The sequence below is a fragment of the Eulemur rufifrons genome, chromosome 8 (genome assembly GCF_041146395.1).
Source record: "Eulemur rufifrons isolate Redbay chromosome 8, OSU_ERuf_1, whole genome shotgun sequence".
In the NCBI taxonomy this organism is placed as follows: domain Eukaryota; kingdom Metazoa; phylum Chordata; class Mammalia; order Primates; family Lemuridae; genus Eulemur; species Eulemur rufifrons.
The window spans coordinates 37,298,418-37,321,373 of NC_090990.1; the positions used below are offsets into that span (position 1 = coordinate 37,298,418).

At 34.3% G+C, this 22,956-nt stretch overlaps 1 protein-coding gene across 2 annotated transcripts in view; it reads right to left on the reverse strand.

Moving 5' to 3' along the window:
* FAF1 (Fas associated factor 1) overlaps window positions 1-22,956 on the reverse strand; it is a 440,606-nt gene that overhangs the window by 362,948 nt on the left and 54,702 nt on the right. The window contains exon 2 of one of the 2 annotated variants that reach the window (XM_069477930.1): window positions 7,629-7,697. In XM_069477930.1, the coding sequence (XP_069334031.1) occupies window positions 7,629-7,697 (69 nt within the window). Of the gene's footprint in view, window positions 1-7,628; window positions 7,698-22,956 lie in introns of those variants that run through there. The other variant, XM_069477931.1, reaches the window with a different exon arrangement.

A 22,956-nucleotide genomic window follows, 5' to 3' on the forward strand; every position in this document is an offset into this window, starting at 1 on the left:
AAGACACTTTATAAAAAAGACACCTGCATTTGAATGTTTATAGCAGCACAATTCACAATTACAAAGATGTGGGAACAACCCAAGTACCCATTAATATATGAATGAATTAATAAAATGTGGTATATGTATACCATGGAGTACTACTCAGCCATAAAAAAAAAAAAAAGGTGATCAAATACCTCTTGCATTAACCTGGATGGAACTGGAGCCCAAGTGAAGTATCACAAAAATGGAAAAACAAACACCACATGTACTTACTCACCATTAAATTGGAAGTAATTGACCAACACTTATGTGCACATATGGAAATAACATTCATCAGAAATCAAGTAGGTTGGAGGGGGAGGAGAGGATGGATAAATTCACACCTACTGGGTAAAATGCACACTATCTGGGTGATAGGCACACTTATAACTTTGACTCAAATGGTACAAAAGCAATTTATGTAACCAAAATGTTTGTACCACCGTAATATTCTGAAATAAAATAAAAAAAGAAAAATATAATAAACCTCCTTAGAAAAAAATCAAAATGCCAATGTGTTGGTAATAATGTGATATTACATTGGAGCTACTCAAGTATCTTGAAGACATCATCTACACAGTTGCTAGCAGAGGATTAAAGGTATCATATAATGCATTTCCCGATGTATACCTATGAATCAAAGTGTATGTTTTTCAATAAAATCCTTCCTTACAGACCCTATCTAGAATCATGTAAATACTTTCAACAATTATTACACATTCTCTTTAAATGCAGAATCGTGTGTGTTCACGTGCACACACGAAAGCTCTGGAGTGAGAAGAGGCAACAAGATAGCAAAGGCTAAGTAGTAAAAGACTAGCAACCACAATAAGGGTAAATAAAGTTTCAGAGACAGGTGTCCCTACTGAGCGAAGAGGCTGTTAGGGAACAAAAGGGATAAACTTTAGGTGAGCCTTAAAGGAAGGATAAAATTTAGATGGTCAATAAGAAAGAAGGGGAAACATCCATGGGAGAGCTATAATAGCAAAAGCTTAGAGGTAGGAATACATATGGCATGTTTGAGATTACAGGCTATTTTAGCTGGATTATGAAGTTAGACATACTCCAGGAGCTATGGAAAATCATTCATGATGAAGAAACAGGGTCAAATGGTAGAGGGCTTTCAACATAAAGCTAAGGAGGAAAGCCCAAACTCAGTAACAGAGGCATTCAAAGAACAGCTAATATTAGACTATCCTTGAATCTGAAGAACTATAGAACTATATGGTTACCATCGTTTACCAAGTAGAGAGATTTTTCAGCTTAGCTTTTCTTTTTTATTTTTTTTAAGATATAGAACACGTACATGTTTGAGAGAAATTGAATATATGCACAAGAGATAAAGTAGTATTTAAATGAGCACATCAGAAATATAAAAAATAACTAAAACATCAAATTAAATGAAATATACAAACCAAATAAAATCCAAAAATAGATTACTGAAAGATGAAAAAAACTGAGAACCTGGGCAGGTATAAGTGGGAAATATAAATTTTGCATATGAACATTTTACTCAACTGAAAATACAGAAGTATAAATTTTTAAGAAATCATATTACCATTAACTAGCAATTTTCTAAAAAACTGGCAGTATAAATACAAAGAATTATAAACAGGAATTTTAACTGCCATATTATTTTTCTTTTCCAAGCACACCCTGATTTATGTCAACTGATCCTTGAAACTAGCAGGAGGAAACTAGCCAAGTCATCACATTTACAGGTGTGCTAAACCACTAACTTTGCTGCAGTGATATTTTGTTTAAACCACTTCCAATAGTAGAAATAAAGGCAATTTGTCAAAAATAAGCCCATTTTTAAAATCTAACTTGCCATGCACACTGGCTCACTCCTGTAAACTACTTTGAGAGGCCAACGTGGGAGGATCACTTGAGGCCAGGAGCTTGAGGTTGCAATGAGATATGATCATGCTACTGCACTCTAGCCCAGGCAACAGAGCGAGACTCTGTCTCCAAAAAAAAAAAAAAACTAACTTGTCAGTTAGAAAGCTTAGACAAAAATCAAGTACACAGTGCATCTGATTGATATGAACAATTTTAAAAACAATTTAAATTTAGATAAGTATACTGGAAATCAAAAAACAGTAAACATTAGCCACATGTTTCCAAATTGTACCCAACAATGGGCACCATCATTTCCTGCTATGTAATAACAGACATTTTTATCAGGCCTAGGAAAGCCTCTGAACTGTTATCTACCATGGGTTTTATAAAAGAAGAGACGTTTAGTTCATATAATAAAGTAATTCTAGAACTAGATTATATTTAAAGGGAAAGTGATGCAACGTGTAGAGAAAAATCCAATGTAAAAAGAAGCAGAAAGTCAAGTTGCAGTCAGGAAAAATTGTGAACTTCAAATGGTTTCAATTTGATAATGTGAACCAATGTGAGTTTAGTAAACTGAGAATTTCATCTTTGTGCAAAGTAAGGTTTTCCTTTGAAAAGTAGAAAACAATTCTTTCATACTCATTTAATTTCACTTTAAAGAGCAGTTGTCTTTTACTGCCCTAAGTTTTCTCCTGCAAAGCAGAACTGATAAAATCTTTCAAATGGGTTGGATTATATAATGAGCTTTCCTTAAGGAAAAATGGCACAAGCAAAAACAAACAGCAAAGAAAAAAAGATTTTCATGAGATGCTAGAAAAAAATTGCAAAGGAAAGATTCATGAAAAGTATTTCTCAAAAAGGCCACAACAAGTAGACACCATCTAAATTTTACTAGTGACATACTGAAACCAGCCCTAACCTAGTCCTTGAGTTTCTGGTTATCCTCCCCTCCTTCCTCAAGCCTTATGTTTGCCAGATAAGAAAAAGTAATATTGGTAAGAGTCAGAAGTCTTAACAGCAGAGACTTCCAAATATCCAAATGATAGAGAAGGAACAGACCTAAAAATAAGCTTGCTAATAATAAAATCAGTCAAGCATTCATTAAGCAAAATGCGCCAAAGACAAAATTAACAAGAAACACAATTCCCTTCCTCTAGAATCTTAGAATCTATTTGAAAACATAAACATATTTAAAGTAAAGCACCATTATGTGACTACAGCAAAAGCTCTTTCTCTTGACATTGTGAAATTAGTTGTGAGTGGTAGGAAGAAAAAAATAGTTCAGAGAACTGGCTAGGGAAAATTTGATAAATAATCTTAAACTGTGGTTTTAAAGTTATGAAAATTCCTTATGTGAATTGACAGACCTGGGTTCAAAATCAGTTTTACCCTTTAACAGCCATATGAGCTTGGATAATTTATTTAACTTTGTTAGGCTTCAGTTTTTCATCTATAAAATAAAACTAATACCGACCAATCTACCTTATGGGACTGCTGTAAGGATTAAATGAAATAATGTAGCTAAATCACTTGACATGAGCTTAGCACATCATCACTTAGCACATCACTTAGCACAAAGTAGGCCCTCAATAAAAGGAGAGACAGTAGAAGATGGTATGGTTGCCAGGTTACAAACCAAAAAATTGAAAAATTCTGTAAATAATGGGCTTACAGTCCCCTGAGGGCAAAAGAATCAAAGTTGGCAGTAGCAAAGGAGGAGAAATTGATATGATGGGATCTTTCTTCATAGTAACTTCTCTTTTGTTATAGCAAGCCTCTCTGTAAATATAAACCAGTGTCTGATGGCCACTGATGAAGAGCAATGCTCAATGCTTGGCTGCTTTCTCATGAGGACAGAGACTCATTATGTCACTGGTTAGACTATTCATTCACAAAACTGCAGGTGTTCATAACACTGTATAAAGTAGAAAAGCAGTACATATTCGAGGACCTCTACAGACACATCCTAAGCAGGGTAGTAGAAGAAACTGTTCTATAAAACTTTAGGATAATCATTAAGATATGTCTCTTCAAAAATGAAAACTGATAGAATAGAAAGTCTCAGAGTACCTTGATGAATCTTAAAAGGAAACATGTTATGTGCAGGATAATTTTCCTTGGTTTTGATTCTTCAGTGTATATGACTTTACTGTAAGCTTCTATTAGTACAAAATTATCTTTGAGAACTAGAAATTCAGTGACAACACAGAAATATATATGCTGATTTGTATCATTTTTGTCTTAGGTTGGAACATGTAGTTAAAGATAAATTCAAGCACTCTGAACAGACTCTTTCTTCAACAAAACAGCAATGTCAGCACAGGCAGCAAACTAGAGCAGAAATTGAGTACAAAGTTCAAAAATGATTTCCTAAGAGCATTGAGTACTTAAAATGTAGTATGGCTAGGTTAATGTTTACTTTCACTTTATTTCACTTGGGTTATCAAGTATATGTCAAATATCTTCTTCTGGTTCTGCTAGACCTTATTGGAAAATTTAATTTATTAAAGGAATTTCATATATATAGAGACCTCATATAAAACAGCTGACAGAGCATCTTCTCCTGCCATTATCTACATTATGAAGTGGTTAAAAGAATTTTTAAAACTGGTATGTGTGTAAGTTTTTCAAACTTATAAAGTTCTATTAAAATATTTGGTTAGGCCGGGCGCAGTGCTCACGCCTGTAATCCTAAAAGGATTAACAGGCCTCTGGGAGGCCGAGGTGGGCAGATTGTTTGAGCTCAGGAGTTCGAGACCAGCCTGAGCAAGAGCGAGACCCTGTCTCTACTAAAAATAGAAAGAAATTATATGGACAGCTAAAAATATATATAGAAAAATTAGCCGGGCATGGTGGTGCATGCCTGTAGTCCCAGCTACTCGGGAGGCTGAGGCAGGAGGATTGCTTGAGCCCAGGAGTTTGAGGTTGCTGTGAGCTAGGCTGACGTCACAGCACTCTAGCTGGGGCAACAGAATGAGACTCTGTCTCAAAAAAAAAAAAAAAAAAAAATTGGTTATACTACTATTTGTAACTGACTGCTTTTCATAGAATCTTAACAGAAATTAGAACAGATCCTTCATAAAAACTTCATGAATCATGGGAACTTGAGTATAATCTAGTACAAACCCTTTATTTTACATGAGGAAGTTCAGAGATTCAGAGAGAAGTAACTTGGCCAGGGCCATATTCAATAAATTAATGACAAGAGGTTTGAAAAGCCAATTCAATACTAATGCAGTGTGCTTACCACTACAGATAGCTGCCTAACATTTTGATCACCCAAATTTCACAAACAGTATAGATTTACATTCTCCCTTGGCCCAAAATCTTTTATTCTGAAAAAGAAAGTAAGAAGTGGGTCAATTCTGGGGCCCAGATTACAATTTATAGTCATTATGTAGTATACTTCCAAGTAATAAGACAGTCCTTTGGTAAAACGGTCTAACTTATTGTGACTTAAATAATGCAAATTGTTCCATAAGGCCCATAAAATGCAAAGCAGTGATAGTCATAATTTAGAAACACAAATGTAATGCATAAGCAAAATATAGAGGACCCCATATAAAAAGTTCCATGATGCTACTGAAAAGTTTGAACTAGTAATGAGTTACTCAAAATATTTAAGTTTCATTTTTAAAAACCACAGCATAAAGTGAGTGCTATATGCAAACAGAAGAAATGATAAAATTTATAGGGCAAGATAGTTACAAAGCACAGCAAATCTTTACCGTGAATAAAAGTGGATCATTTGTTGAGAAAAGCCAGCTAGGAGATATATATCAAAAGAAAGTTTAAGGTTGTGAAAGCTTGATGCTTTTGCTTGGGCCCAATACAATGTGAGACAGCATTTCTGCACAAATATGAGATAAACTGGATTGAGAAAATATAATCAATAAATATATTAACCTGCAAAACTAATGAACACAATCCAATAGGAAGATGATAAGGGAAGAACTTACATCCATCTCTCCAACTGGTAATTCCCACATCAAAGACTTGTAGAGTTTATTATTCTAAGCTTGCAATCTCCCTTTTCCCCCAACCCATATCCCTTTTATCAGTACCATGCAAGAATGCCTTGGTGGAACTTTTAACCTCCTCAATAACTTCTATCAGTCTCTCTAAAATATACAAACAAAATAAAGCTATGCAATTACTACTGCAAAAGAAGCTTCAAGACAAGAAACTCTGGAACATCATTTCAAATAAGTTGCTGCCCCCTTCCCCCCTCCTCTATATAGAAATCATGGAGCTGTCATCTGCACTATGCTTTGTTTGAGTACAGCACAGTGGTTAAAAGCACAGATTTGGAGTCAGGCCACACAAATTTGAAGTGCCAAAACATGGAAAAGGTAAGAAAGCATTAGTTTAATGAAATAGACAAACTCAAAAATGTACATAGTTGGTAGAAATTTAAATTAGTAAAACCATCTTGGAAGTCCATTTGGCTATAAGTACCCAAAACCCTAAAAATATGACCCAGAAGTTAAATTATAAAATGAATTTATTCAATTTCTTCTTGTAAAATAATAGGTGAAATATACAACAGGTATGTACAGAAATGTTCTCCACAGTAATGTTCGTAATAGCAAATATTGCAAAAATCTTAGATGTCCAACAGCATAAAACTAGTTGGTAAAATTATTATACTACAACCACATCCTGATACTATGCAAACATTAATGATGAACAGCCACAATTTAGTTAGAAAAATGTTCATAATATGATGGTAAGTGAAAAATACAGATTACAAAACAGAAGGTATAAAATAATCTGCTGTATTTTTTTTAAAAAAGGTTTCATCACATAATCATGGAAGACAATCTGGAATAATTTCCCTAAAAATGTGAAACAATTATTATCTAAGTGACGAGATTAAAGGTGATTAATTTTCTCCTTTGTAAATTTTTCATCTTTTCATTTCATTAAAATGCACATTAATACTCTGATAATCTGAAAAGCTTTTTACACTTTGAGTAAAAAAACTTAGTAGTAAATCTACACAAAGCACACAGATAACCAAGAGTTAATTATGTAAATCCATGTAACATGTGTATATATACCTACATAACTAATCTCACTTCTATAAGTATATATCTTAAGTTTTGACTTTTGAAAATTAGCACTTCTTCAAAATTATAATTTAGACTTTCTTGAATATTTCAAAGGCATTGAGGGTCATCCTAACACAACCAATACTCCAATACCATTACACAATCCATTTTTAGTTCGCTTTGTAATTGGTGAACATTTAGTGTCATGCTGTGCCTTGCCTTTTGAGTTACTGCCAAAAAAGGAAAAAACTAAGCCACCTTTATAATATACTGCCTGAAGTTCATAAGGAAAACCCCACCAGAATGCCACTTCTTTAACAGCTTTAAGGAGTATTTATCAGTGAGGGCCCCAGGAAGTGAGGGGGAAACATCAAATAGAGTTATTTAGACATTCACAAGTCTGACTTTTCTCTCCTTCCAAGCATTCCCACCAAAATACCAAATGGGAAGATGAACCATAATACACAGTAAGATAAGAGAACAATGTTAAAAATCTTTAAATTATCTAAGTACTCATGACAATTTAGTAATTTAATACTGAACTAAATATGAACTTCATATTAAAGATATGACATTTAGATCTTATTCATTCAGATTACAGTTATACATGAGCTTTGGGTTGCTGAACCATCTATAAGGAATGTTAAAGACATTCAAGAATTCATAAAATTTGATTACTGGTCAGAGAAAAGCAAAAATACTTACCACTAAGTCCCAATTATTTTGTTCAAGCAATGTAATAGCTTCATCAATGTTTTCAATGCCAGTGCATGCCTGGAAACAAAGTAAATAAGCATTTTAGATATAACTTTAAAAAGAGAGAGGTTAATTAGACTTAAAGATATATATGGTATGTAATTTATGTTCAAATAGATATATGAATAAAGGCAAATAAAGGCTTAACACGTCTGAGCATTTTATACATATGGTGTGAAAATTGTTAATTACAAAGTAAATTTATTGTTCTGAAATAAAAGGTAATAAAATAGATCAATAAAAGAAGTATGTTTAAATATTGAGCTTTGGAGTCCAGGATGATCTCTAATTGTCAAAAACAACTCTTATTCAAGTTTCTGATGGACAACCATATGTGAATAAATGAATTTCAACCCAAACCTTGTACCTTATATAAAAACTAACTCAAAATAAGTAAGAGACCTAAAGGTAAAACTAAAACTACAACCATTCCAGACCTATGCTGTTTGATATGGTAGTCACTAGACACATGTGGCTAATGAATCCTTCAAACGTGGCTCAACTGAGTTTAGATGTGCTGTAAGTGTAAAATATTAAATACACACCAGGTAAAACTTAGTACAAAAATTAAAGTGTAAACTATCTCATTAATAATTTTTCTTCTGAATATATGTTGAAATGGAAATTTATGATATACTGGCTTAAATAAAACATAATATTAAGATTAATTACACCCATTTCTTTTTACCTTTTTAACATGGATACCAAAAAACTTTTAACTACATATATGACTTACATTATATTTCCAGGACTGTTAGTAGAAAAAAACATAGAAAGACATATTTATGACCAGATTAGGCAAATATTACTTAGATATGACAACAAAAGCATGATCTAAAAAAGCTAATAAAATGGACTTTATTAAAATTAATGCCTTCTGCTCTTTGAAAGACACTTTTAAGAGAATAAAATAGCAAGTAGCAAACTGTGAGAAAATATCTGCAAAATATTACTAACAGAGGACCTGTAACCAGAATATAAGAATTCACAAAACTCATTTTTTAAAAATTAAAAATAACAAAAGATTTTAACAGAAATGTCACCAAAGAAGATGTATAGGTGATGAATAAACACATGAAAAAATGCTTGACATTATTAGTCATTAGGGGAATGCAAAATAAACAGAGAGAGATACTACTTCCGCACATTAGAATGCTAAAATCCAAAATACTGACAATATCAACAGATGGCAAGGGTACAGAAGTAGAACTATCCTACGTTGCAGGTCAGGATACAAAAATATATATAGATACTTGTGAAGACAGCCTTGCAGTTTCTTAGAAAGTTATGACCCAATAATCCCACACATAGGTATTTCTCCAAAAGAAATGAAAATTTTAGTACACATGAAAAACCTATACTGAATTTTTATAGCACCTTTATTCATAATCACTGAAAAAAAAAAACACCTCAAATGTCCTTCAATGCATCCACACAATAAAAAACTACTCAGCCACAAAAATGAACAAACTACTGATAACAGAAAATAACATGAATAAATCTCAAATTATGCTAAGTGAAAGAAGTCAGATTCAAAAAGACTACACTCAAAAGGCTACATACTGTATGATTCCATTCTCATGACATTTTGGAAAAGGCAGTTATAAGAACAGAAAACATATCAATGATTGCCAGGAAGTTAGATGAGAATCTATGAGTTGGTGACAGAGGGGCAGCAAAGGGGACCTTGGGGGTGAGGAGGTGATGGGACACATTTGATTCTGGATACCCTATAAAAGCAACAAAAGGCAAACCAAGTGAAACAACATTTTTCAAACTTCAGTTCCAATAAAATGAGAAGGATAATCCAAAGACTCCCAAATACTTATAAAAGCTACCAAGAAAAATTAAGATACGGCAACAGTTACACAGGAGAGAAAAACTACAGGAAGTGCAGAGGAAGCCCAATAGAGGAAAAGAGAAGTAGAAGAAAAAAATACACTTCCTCAGTGATGTCAACAAAAACAGGAGAGTAGGTAGTTCTAAGATAGAGTAATACAAGGTGGAATAGGTAATCTGTCCCTCCACATAAACACTGAAAAATTGAACAAAACCCATCAGACTCAGCCTTGTCATAACTCTAGAAAATAGTCAAAAGATCAACTGATCTTCAGTTGCATCAAGTGAGCAAACGCTGGACCAAGAAAACGGCAACTTAAAAACAGTGTGAAAATTTCTGCAGCATTTTTATTTCCCTTGTGCCACCCTCAGCTCAGCAGCAGTCTTAAAAACAGCAGGCCACATTACCATTGTTGGACACTGGTGCCTGGTCCAGAGGGAGCAGAACAGACTTTGTTCTCAAAGAATTGTGTTTGTCTGTTTGACCTGTCTGAGGTTACATGAGGAATTGATTCAAGGCATTTTCCTTTGTTTCACCTAACTTTGAACTGTCTTGGGGCAGAAAAGTAGTCCCCCAGGGAATATTTTTAAAAAACATTTTAAGGCAAATGAAAAACCCACAGCTGCCTGAGGCAAAAGACTACAGTTGAGGCAAAGAATAGACATGCCAAAAACACAAAGGATAAGCTGGAAAGAGACTTTCTTTGGGAAATCAGGACATTGAAAAGCACTTTGAAAATTCAGAACGACAAGCACATGTCAAGGACAAGACACCTATTAAGAAAAGACCTAAGAAAACCACTGGTCTTTGTCTAGACTCAGCACAAGTAGGAAATGAAGGCTAAGGCAGAGTTGTAAACTGCAGGGCTAAGGCTGACGGAATTCCCAACAGAGACAATGTGCAAAAACTGAGAGAGGTTTTCCTTTCTTCTTTTTTCCTTTCTTCTTTTGTTTCTACTCCAGGTATTCAAGGAAAACTCCTTCAAAAATACTAGCAGACCACAGCTAAAAAATAAGAGACTTCAGAGACTTCTATGGACTGAATGACTGTTAAGGACTGTAATCTCCCCCAAAAATTCCTATGTTGAAGTCCTAAGCCCTACTATGATGGTATTTTGAGGTGAGGCTTTTAAGAAGTAATTAGGGATAGATGAGGTCATGAGAGCAGAACACTCATGATAGGAATAGTGCTCTTATCAGAAGAAATACCAAAAAAACCTCCCCTCTCTCTCTACCTCTACCATGTGAGAACACAGCAAGAAGGAAGCCATCTACAAGTCAGGAAGCAAGCCCTCACCAGAAACTGAACATGCTGGCACCCTGATGTCAGACCTCCAGCATCCAAAACTGTGAGAAAATAAGCATCTACTATTAAAGCTAATCAGTCTATCATATTTTGTTATGACAGCCAAGCAGACTAAGACAGAGACCACACATGACAAAGAAAACAAATGTTTCAAGAATACTTTAGAAAAGTCATTAAACAAACAAACAACTACAACCGATAGAAAGCAACCAAAACAAACCACAGGAGGGGAAGAATATGATTTCCAGAGTTCTTATATTATGTATTTAAAATGTTCATTTTTCAAAAATAAAAATTGTAAAGTAGGCAGAGAAGAAAATATGGCCCCTTCAAGGGGGGAATTAACAGAAACTGTCACTGAAAAAAACAGACATCAGACTCAGTAAACAAAGTCTTTCAATCATTACCTTAAATATGCTCACAGAGCTAAAAGAAACCATGGACAAATGACTAAAAGAAACCAGGGAATGATGTGTCAAAAAGAGAGAATGTTGACAAAGAGAAGTCATTTTTTAAAAAACCAAACAGAAATTCTGGAGCTGAAAATCATAATAACTGAAATGGAAAATTAACCAGAGTGTTTCAATAGCAGCTTTGGGCATGCAGAAGAAAAAAAAAAAAAACAGAACTTGAAGATTGTTCAGCTGAAATTATCAACTATGAGGAACACAAAGAAAAATGAATGAAGAAACATGAACAAAGCCTAAGTGATCTCTGAGACACCATCAAGCACACCAACATACACATAATGGGATTACCAGAAGAAAAGGAAAGAGAGAAAGGGGCAGAAAAAAATATGTAAAGAAATAATGGCCATAAACTTCCCACATTTGATAAAAGACAAGAATATACAAATTCAAGAAGTCCAACAGGTTCCAAGAAGTATTAATATAAACATCAAATACAGACGTCAATACCAAAACATACAATCAAACCATCAAAAGCCAAAGAGAACTTTGAAAGCAGCAAGAAAGAGGTGATTCATGTATAAGAGCCTCAATAAGATTAGCAGTCATTCTCTCATCAGAAACTATGGAGTTGAGAAGGCAGTAGGATGACATATTTAAATTGCTGAAAGAAAAAAAAGTGAACAAAAAAACTGTCCTTCAAACCTCAAGAAATTGACATTCCCAGATAAACAAAAGCTAATGGAATCTGTCAATGTTAGACTTTCTCTGCAAGAAATGACAAAGGGCGTCTATCATGGGAAATGAAAGGACATGAAAGTAACTTAAAGTTATACAAAGAAATAAAGAACACATATAAAGGTATCTATATAGGCAAATACAAAAGTCAATATTGTTGTACATTTGGTTTATAGCTCTTATTTTTTTCTTTCTATATTATTTAGCAGACAAATGCATAAAACAATTATTTAAAATCTATGTTAACGGGTACATAATGTATAAAGATGTAAGTTATAACAACAACATAATGGGGAGGTGACAAGCTGCACAGAAGCAGAGTTTTTTTATTTTTTATTTTTATGTTTTGAGACAGGGTCTCAGCTCTGTTGCCCAGGCTAGAGTGCAGGGCATCATCATAGCTCATGCAACCTCAAACTCCTGGGCTCAAGTGATCCTCTTGCCTCTGCCTCCCAAGTATCTGGGACTACAGGTGCATGCCAACCATGCCTGGATAATATTTCTACTTTTTGTAGAGACAGTGTCTCACTCTTCCTCAGGATGATCTCAAACTCCTGGTTTCAAGGAATCCTCCCACATCAGCCTCCCAAAGTGCTAAGATTACAGACATGAGCCACCACACCCGGCCAGAAGCAGAGTTTTTGGATACTATTAAACCTAAATTAGTATTAATTCAAAATAGACTGTTGTAAATTGAAAAGGTTATTAGTAATCCCTAAGGTAACCACTAATAAAATAACCCTAAATACATACAAAAAAGGGACCAGGCACAGTGGCTCACACCTGTCATCCTAGCACTTTGGAGAGGCCAAGGCAGATTGCTTGAGGCCAGGAATTGAAGATCACCCTGAGCAACACAACTAGACACCATCTCTACAAAAATTAGAAAAATTAGTTGGGCATGGTGGCACGTGCTGATCACTTGAGCCCAGGAGTCTGAGGTTGCAGTGAGCCATGACGACGCCACTGTACTCTAGCCTGAGCAACAGAGTAAGACCCTGTCTCAAAAATAAATAAATAAATACAAAAAAGCAAATAAGTGAAATACAAAAAAAATCAACTGAACACAAAGGAAGGCAATAATGAATAAACTGAAGGGGGAAAAGGTATGGCACATAGAAAAAAAAAGCAAATGGCAGAATTAAATGCTTTCTTATCAGGAATTACTTTTAAGAGTAAATGGATTAAACTGTCCCCAAATAAAAGGCAAAGATTAATAGAATGGATAAAAAGACATGATCCAACTATTATATATGCTGTCTGTAAGGGCCTCACTTCAGATCCAAAGACACAAGCAGGCTGAAAGTGAAAGAATGGAAAAAGATATTCAACATAATTACTTACCAAAAGAGAGGCTGGTGGTAATATCAATACCCCTCCCCTTATAAAATAGACGTAAGGTCAAAATTGTCACAAAAGAAAAAGCAGCACATTATACATTGACAAAAGGGATAATCCATCAAAAAGGGACAGTCCAGAATATATGGAAGAAACAACTTACAGAATTAAAGGAAGAAACAGACAGTTTCAAAATAATTGCTGGAGACTTCCATGCCCCATTCTCAATAATGGACAGAACAACTAAACAGAGATCAATAAGGAAACAAAGGATTTGAAAAGCACTATAAACCAACTACACATTAACAAACACAGACCACTTGACCCAAAAAAACAGAAATACATATTTTTCATAAGTGCACATGGAACATTCTCCAGGATAAAACATATTTAGGTCACAAAACTAGTCTCAATAAATTTTAAAAGACAAATCAAACAACGTATCTTCACCAACCACAAAGGAATCTGTAACTGTAAGCACCTTTATTTAAAAAGAAGAAGGCTGGGCACAGTGGCTTACACCTGTTATCCCAGCACTTTGGAAGGCCAAGGCAGGAGGATCACTTGAGGCCGGGAGTTCTACACCAGCCTGGGCAATATAGCAAGATCCCTGTCTACATACATACATACATACAAACATAGAAGAAAGATCTCAAATCAATAATTTATATTTAAACCTTAAAGAAGAGAAAAGGAAAAAATTAAACCCAAAGCCAGCAAAGGAAGAAAATCATAAAGATCACACATAAATGAAACAGAAAAAAGAAAAACAAAAGAAAAAAATCAACTAAACCAAAAGTTGGTTATTCTAAAAGTTTGACACTGATAGAATTTAATTTAAAATTACCTAGATTGGCTAAAAAAGGGAAAAAAAAGACAGAGAAGACTCAAATTACTAAAATCGGAATGAAAGTAGGAACATTAGTATTGACCTTCCAGAAATAAAAGAATCATAAAAAAGAATACTATTAATATGAACAATGATATGCCAACAAATTAGATAACCTAGATAAAATGGGCAAATTCCTAGAAACACACAAACTACCAAACTGACTCAAGAAGAAAGAATAAATCTGAACTGACCTACAAGAAGTAGAAATTGCATTTGTAATCAAAAGAATCCCAACAAAGAAAAGCCTAGGACCAGATGGCTTCACTGTTGAATTCTACCAGCCACTGAAAGAAGAATTAACACCAATTCTTCTAAAACTAATCCAAAAAAAAACTGGAGATGAGGGAACAATTCCTAACTCATCCCATGGGGCTAGCATCACCTGATAACAAAGCCAGAAAAAGACAGCACAAGAAAACTACAGACCAATATTAACTATATCAATGCAAAAATCTTCAAAATACTGTAAGACTGGACCCAGCTGCATACTAAACATATTATATACTATTATCAAATGGAATTTATTCCAGAACTGTAAGGGTGGTTCAACAGATAAGAATCATTACATCATATTAATAGAATGAAAGAAACAAACATGATCAACTAAAAGGATACAGAAAAAGTATCAGAAAAAAACCTAACAATCTTTCATGATAAAAAAAAAACACTTAAATTATAAATACAAAGAAACTTCCTTAACATGACAAAAGACATTTAAGAAAAAACAGAACTCATATTCAATGGTAAAAGATGAAAAACCTTTGCTCTAAGATCAGGAATAAGGGTGTCCACTTTCATCCCTTCTAGGCAATATTATAGTGGAAATTCTAGCCAGAGTAATTAGGCAATAAAAAGAACATGCTGAAACTGGAAAAGAAGAAATGAAATAAAACTATCCCAATTCAAAGATGATACAATCTTATATATAGAAAATACTAAAGGATTCACAAAAAAACTATTAAAGCTAATAAAGGCAGCAAACTTGCAGGATAAAAGACCAGCACATAAAATCCAGTTGTATTTCTACACACCAGCAATGAACAATACAAAAGAAAATTAAAAAAACAATTCCATTTATGTTATGGTCCAGAAGAATAAAGACCTAAGAATAAATTTGACCAAGGAAGTGGAAGACCAAAAACTATAAAACATTGCTATAATACATCTTTAAAGATCTAAAGAAGTGAAGACATCTTGTATTCATGGATTAGAAGACTTGATATTATTAAGAGACCAATACTATCCAAAGTGATCTACTGATTCAATGTACCAATATCCTTTTTTTCTTCAAATGTAAAAGCTGATCTCAAATTAATATGAAACAGCAAGGACCCAGAATAGTGAAAACAATCCTGAAAAAGAAGATTAAAGTTGGATTAAACTTCCCTTTTTCAAAACTTATGACAAAGATATAGTAATCCAAATAGTATAATACTGGCATAAGAATAGACATACAGACCAATGTGACAGAATAGGGGGTACAGAAATAAAACTATCTACCTATGTTCAACTGATTTTTTAAAAGAGTGCTAAGACCATTCAATAAGAAAAGAATAGTCTATTTCAACAAATGGTGCTAACTAGAAATCCATATGCAAAAAAAAATAAAGTTGCACCTCTACCTCACATCATATACAATAATTAACTCAACAATCTAAGTTGGATCAACAACCTAAATATAAGAGCAAAACTCAAAAAACTCTTAGGAGAAAACATAACGGTAAATCTTTATGACCTTGGATTTGGTAATGGATTCTCAGATATGACACCAAAAGCATGAGCCACACACACAAAAAAATACATATATTGGACATCAAAATTAAAAATATTTGTGCATCAAAAGACATCATCAAGAAAATGAAAAGGTGGTCTACATAATGAAAGAAATATTTGCATAATGAGAGAAATATCTGGTAAGGGTCTAGTATCCAGAATAAAAAAATCTTACAACTCAACAACAAAAAGACAAATAACTCAATTTTAAAATGGGCAAAGGACTTGAACAGACATTTCTCCAAAAACAACATACAAATGGCCAATGAGCACATGAAAATATGCTCAATATCATTAATCATTAGGGAAATATAAAACTTAATCACAATGACATATCATTTCCTATCTATTAAGATAGCTATAATTTAAAAAAAAAATTACAAATGTTGGTGAGGATATAGAGAAACTAGAACCTTTGTGCACTGCTGGTGAGAACGTAAAATGGTTCAGTCACTGTGGAAAACAATTTGGTGATTCCCTATATGGCCCAGTAATTCTACTCATAGGTATTCTACTCCTAGATACCCAAAAGAATTAAAAACCTCTGTCCACACAAAAGCACGTGATTGAATTTCTATAAAAGCATTATTCATAATAGCCAAAATATGGAGACAACCCAAATGTCCATCACAGATGAATGGATAAACAAATTGTGGCACATACATACGATGGAGTATTATGCAGCCATAAAAGTAATGAAGTACTAATACATGCTACAAGATAGATGATCTCAAAAATATTATACTAAGTAAAAAAAAGCCAGACCCAAAGTGTCATATATTATATGATTCCTTTCACAGGAAACATCCAGAAGAGGTAAATCCACAAAAAATCAAAGCAGACTGATGGTTGACAGGGGCTGAAGGGAGAACAGAATGGGGAGTGACTGCATAATAGGTAATGGGTTTTCTTTCACAGTAACGAAAATGTTTTGGACCTTGATAAAGTCGATGTTACCCAACACTGTGAATGTCCTCAATGCCAATGATTTATGTACTCATTGTATGTTTTTAAATGGTTAATTTTATGTTATATGAATTTCACCTTAATTTTTAAAAAATATATTTTCTCAAGGTAAGGGGTTTACCCAACATGCAAAGTAATATCCCTTGTTTTCAAAACCCAGTACTCAATCTGGGAAGGCTAGGATAAGATCAGACAGAATGTATGCAAGAAAAGGTATAAGAAAAAAACTTGGGAAATGAGAGGGTCCCAGCAGGGGCAGATATCAGAAAATGCCAATCCAAAAAAAAAACGTATTTCCTAAGGGTTAATGGCTAATTCAGAATGGGGGAAAGCTAAGCACTCATTTGTGCAACCTAAATCTATAAAAAAAAAAGTCACACAAAGGAAATATATTTAAAGAATCAGTCTGTCTTTGTGGCAGAGAAAGAAACTTACTGTAGTTGGTGGTGCCTAGAGGAATATTCTGGGCCTTTCTCACAATAGGAATCTCCAGAAAAAATAAAACTGATCCAGAAAAACCCAACATGTGCAATGATGAGTAATGAAAAAGGAAGAAGCACAGCATCAATACGAGGTACTAATAGAGCAAAACGAATAAAGGGGGCAGACAGAAAAGGGCAGCAAAACTATAGCAGCAGATAAAAATTGTAATCAAACATTCTGCCATAACTTTAACAAATTTAATAAGACAATAAACTCTATGAAGGACATCAAAACTCAGGGAAGTGATGATTTAAAAACAAAGAGATAAAGCACAAGATAGCGAAATTCAGAAAAGAATTTGAGGGGGAAAAAACAAAATAAACAGAAAAAATACTAAATTGGAAAAAGCAAACAGGATAATAAACTACGCAAAACATAAGGGATCTGGAAGAACAAAATCAAATTTAAAAGGATAAAATATAAAGACTTGAAAAAAAGCAATAGGTTGCCAAAAGCCTGTAGGTCTAATAGACAATCTATTAGGATTAGGATCAGTAGGCAGTCTTCTACATACCTAAAGAAATGTAAATTGATACAGCCCCTAAGCACAGCTATTGAACAATATCTATCAAAGTTATAAATGCAAATATCGTTTGACCCAGCAGTCCCAATTCTGGGAACATCCATTTGTACACTTAGAAAATGATATATGTACAGAGTTATTTATTGCAGCATTACTTAAAATAGGAAAAATTGGAAATAACCCAACAAAAAGGCCTGTATCTATTCCAGCTCCCACCCGCTCTCATCCTTCAGCCTTTCTGACTATCCACCCATGGACATGACAAAGGGTACAAGCTGCTTCTATACATCACCTACACCATGTGGTGTCAGACATAAACATGGTTCCAGTTTGTCTTCTTGAATTTCGGCTTTTCTTCCCAGCTGCCTACCCTACTGACTTACAAACGTCTTCAGGCCCACCATCATACAAAGAGGCAGCAGGCTTGCATAAACTTACTCACCAGCTTCCCTTTGTGATTCCTAGTTAGTGACATTTCTCTGATCTTCCAATTGTCCCTGTCTGGACCTTTACTTTCCCCTAGTTTCTTCCACAACTGCTTAAGGGATAATCCCTATAGTAAGTCCCTTAGTTCATATTCATAGCGGTCTACCTTTCCCAATCTAACCCTGATACAATCAATCAAAAGTGAAAATAAGTGATCAAAGAATTTTATGGGTTCAGTATAAGAAGCTGAGATGCCCCACTCAAAGTCTCTTTCCCTGGCTGTTGAAACTATTTCCCACTTGCTATGGATATTGGCTAACAAAGTCTCAAACTGCATTCTTCTCTGGAGAACTGCCCTTGGCTGACAGGAGCCATTAAGCCCACAGAGGCCTGAGAGGCTCCATGCCCCCCCCCCCAAGAGTGGGTCCTGGCCAATTAATCATTAATGCAGAGGTATGACAGTGGCACCCCCTTGCCTCTAGGTAATTCAACCACCCAGTTTTGGGTTCCAGAGCTCCCTATGTGAAGCTAGATTTCTCCTGAAACCCTATGTCTACCTAGCTTCTTCCTCTGCCCAATCCTACTTCTCTCACTCCCTTACAGGTTTTTCTGAAGTCACTTAATAAATACTATGCAAAAGAATCCCTGCCTCAGACTGCTTCTAAGAAATCGAACCTAAGACAGTTCTTCACACTTGAACATAAGATATAAGATTGAATCAACTTGCAGTGAGTGACATCAAAAAATCTGTAAATACCTACAACATACTTCCCAAAGCTTTGACAATACTGGGCTTTTAGTACATTTACCAATTTTTGCTAGTTTCATTGGTGGTTTCTGATATTTCAAAACTGTATTAACTAGCAATTATTTTACCATGTACCAGAATTCTTACTGAATTCACAGCAGAAATACTCACTCCTAGTGAAATATCCCAAAATTTTGTATGTACATACAATGAAATACTGCTGAGTCATAAAAAATAAAATTTTGACACATTACAACACAGATGAACCTTGAAAACACTGTGCTAAGTGAAATAAGCCACACACAAAATGACAAAAATTGTATGATTCCACTCATACGAGGTAAATAGATAAAGACAGAAAATATAACAGCAGTTACCAAGGGGCTGGCCAAAGAGGAGGATTGGGAGTTGTTTAATGGGTAGACGGTTTCTATTTTTGATGACGTAAAAGCTCTGGAAATGAACTTTTGATGATAGCAGACATTGTGATATAGTAAATGCCAATGAAATGTAAACTTAAAATTGGTTAAATGGTAAATTTTATGTCATATACACTTTAACACAATTTTAAAAGGAAAAAAAGGGCCTTTCCCCATTGAATTACCTTCGCACCTTTGTCAAAAGTCAATTGACAATGTGTGTCAATCTATTTATGGATGCTATTCCATTCTATTAATGTACATGTCTAATCTTATGCCAATGAGAATACCATAACTGGCCAGGCGCAGTGGCTCACACCTGTAATCCTAGCACTCTGGGGGGCCAAGGTGGGAGGATTGCTTGAAGTTAGGGGTTCGAGACCAGCCTGAGCAAGAGTGAGATCCCGTCTCTACTAAAAACAGTAAAAATTAGCCGGGTGTGGTGTTGCACGCCTGTAGTTCCAGCTACTTGGGAGGCTGAGGCAAGAGGATCACTTGAGTCTGGGAGTTTAAGATTGCTGTGAGCTAGACTGATGCCACCGCACTCTAGCCTGGGCAACAGAGCGAGACTCCATCTCAGAAAAAAACAAATGTCTTTGTCTTATTGAGTACTGGGATAATGCTGCTCTCAAAGAAGGAATATGGAAGTCTTCCCTCCTCATCTATTTTCTAAAAGTGTTTGTATAGAACTATATCTTAAAGATGTTTGATAAAATTCACCAGTGAAGTGATCTGGGCACAGAGTTTTTTCAAGGGAAGTTTTTAGTTATCCATTTACTTTTTAAAAATTGTATAAGGATATTCAGATTTATTTCTTAATATTGGTAATGTAAATCTTTCAAGCTGTTGACTATATTAGCAAAAGTTGTTCATAATAGTCTCCTTATGGTACTTTTAACTCTGGAGCATCTATAGTAATCCCCTCCCTTTCATTCTTGATGAAGAATAAAAACATTATCATATAAAGATGAATTGTCATAGTATAATTTGTGGGTTATTCTTTTCTTGATCAGCTTAGAGTTCTATGAATTTTTTTAAATCTTTAAAAAGTACTAGTATTTTCTCTCATTATTTTTAATTATGTTTTTCATTTCACTCGTTTGTGTTTATTATTCCCTTCCTTCCACTTATTTAAGTTGCTCTTCTAGCAACTTCAGATCAATGATTTTAAACCTTTCTTCTCTTCAAATATAAGCATGTATGGCTATAAATATACCACTGGGAACTGCTTTAGCTACATATCACAAATTTTTATATGTGTGTTTTCATTATCACTCAATTCAAAATATTTTCTAGTTTTCATCATTGATTCCTTCTTTGACCCATGTGTTATATTTGGAAGGATGTTACTTAATTTCCAAATATTTAGGGTTTTTCCAAACATCTTTTTGCTACTGATTTCTAAGTTAATTCCACTGTGATCAGAAAATATTATCTGTATGATTTCAGTCCTTAGAAATTTGTCAAGACTTCTTAAATAGCCCAGCCAATAATCCATATCGCTAAATGTTTCATATTCATGTAAATATGTATTCTATTAATACCTGTTATTATGTGTTGTTTCAGATGCACACAAATATGTATTCTACCTGTTATTGTGTAGAATTGACATTGCCAATTAAGTCTAGTTGTTAACAGCACTGTTGAAATCTCCTATATCTTTACTATTCTATTAATTACTGAAAGAGGACTGTGATAATCTCCACTTAGAATTGTGGACTGGTCTACATCTGTCTTCATTTCTGCTCATTTTTGTTTGATAACACATTGAGTATGCAAAAATTTGGAGTGTTATCTTCTCAAAGAATTGATTCTCTTATTGTTACATGTTCCTTTTCTCTTTGGTAATATTCCCTGTACTGAAGTCGACTTTCATATCACTATAGCGATTCATACAGCTTTTCAATGATAGTTTGATGGTGTATCTTTTTCCACAGGCTTTATTTATATAGTGCATTTCTTTTAGGTAGCTTATAGTTACATCTTGCTTTTATTCAGTCGGATGATATTTGTCTTTTAAATAAAGTATTTAAACCATGTATTTTTACTGTATTAAGTAACATGGTTGGGCCTGAGTCTATCATCTTGTTTTCTATTTCCCCCATTTTCTGGTAGCTTTTAGTACTTATTTTTTATTTTGCTATTATGCAGTTTGAGTATATGGTACGGTGTTTGATTGTTTTGTGTTTTTATAAATCTGAGACATTCTCTACTTTATTTACTTGAATATTATCTCTCCCACATAATTAATTCTCCCCTTTAAGAGCGCCTACTTGCTATGCAGGTGCATCTCATTTTAGCCTCCACTTCATCTTTTGGATTTTCTATATATATTTGAATAGCAATGATTTGCTCTAACAGATCTTCCATATGATTTTTTAAAAATACATATATTAATAGTTTTCCAATTTACTCATCAAGGTTTTTCATTTGGGATGTACTTTTGGAGCCTTATTAAAATCCAACCTTTTGCTATGTTTCACTATATTCCTTCCTTATGAATTCTATTCTTTATAGTTTTATAAATTTTAAATATATCTATCTTAAAGTCTCTTTGAGATTATCAGTTCTCAAGTTGTTAGTTTTACAGTTCCACCATCTGCTGCCTGTGATTGTGGCTTCTTCTGGGGTATACAATGTTTCACACTGAGCTCACATTCAGCAGAAGTTATCTTCATATTTTGCATTGTGATGGTCCTTATAAAGTGTTTCTTGCACTTGGCTTGGCTAGAATGTTAGTGATTTCATTATTTCTGTAACAGTTTATTTGTATGAATTCAGTCTTAACCTTTTGACAGTCCTGTGCAGGTACACTTTGTTTTAATGCATTCCACTTTATAGCACTTTGCATATATTGTTTAAAAAAAATTGACGTTTTTATGGCAACGCTGCATCAAGCAAGTCTATCAACCATTTTTCCAACACTATGAGTTCACTTCGTGTCTCTGTGTCACATTTTGGTAATTCTCACAATTTTCAAAGTATTTCAATATTATTGTATCTGTTATGCTGATCTATGATCAGTGGTCTTTGATGTTATTATTGTAATTATTTTGGGGTACCACAAACCATGCCCATATGAGATGGCAAACTTAATCGATAAATGTTGGGTGTGTTCTGATTGTTCCACTGACCAGCAGGTACCTGTCTCTCTCCCTCTCCTCAGGCCTCCCTATTCCCTGAGATACAACAATATTGAAATTAGGCCAATCGATAACCCCACAAGGGTCTCTAAGTGTTCAAGTGAAAGGAAGAGTTTCATATCTCTCATTTTAAATCAAAAGCTAGAAATGAAGGACTCTCATAGTTAGAGAGTAGAACTCAATGCCTGAATTCCAAGCTTCAAAGGACAGCCTGACTCTCGTTACAGCTAAAGCAGCTGGTGACTTGAAGCTGAAGCCAATGCTCATTTACCATTC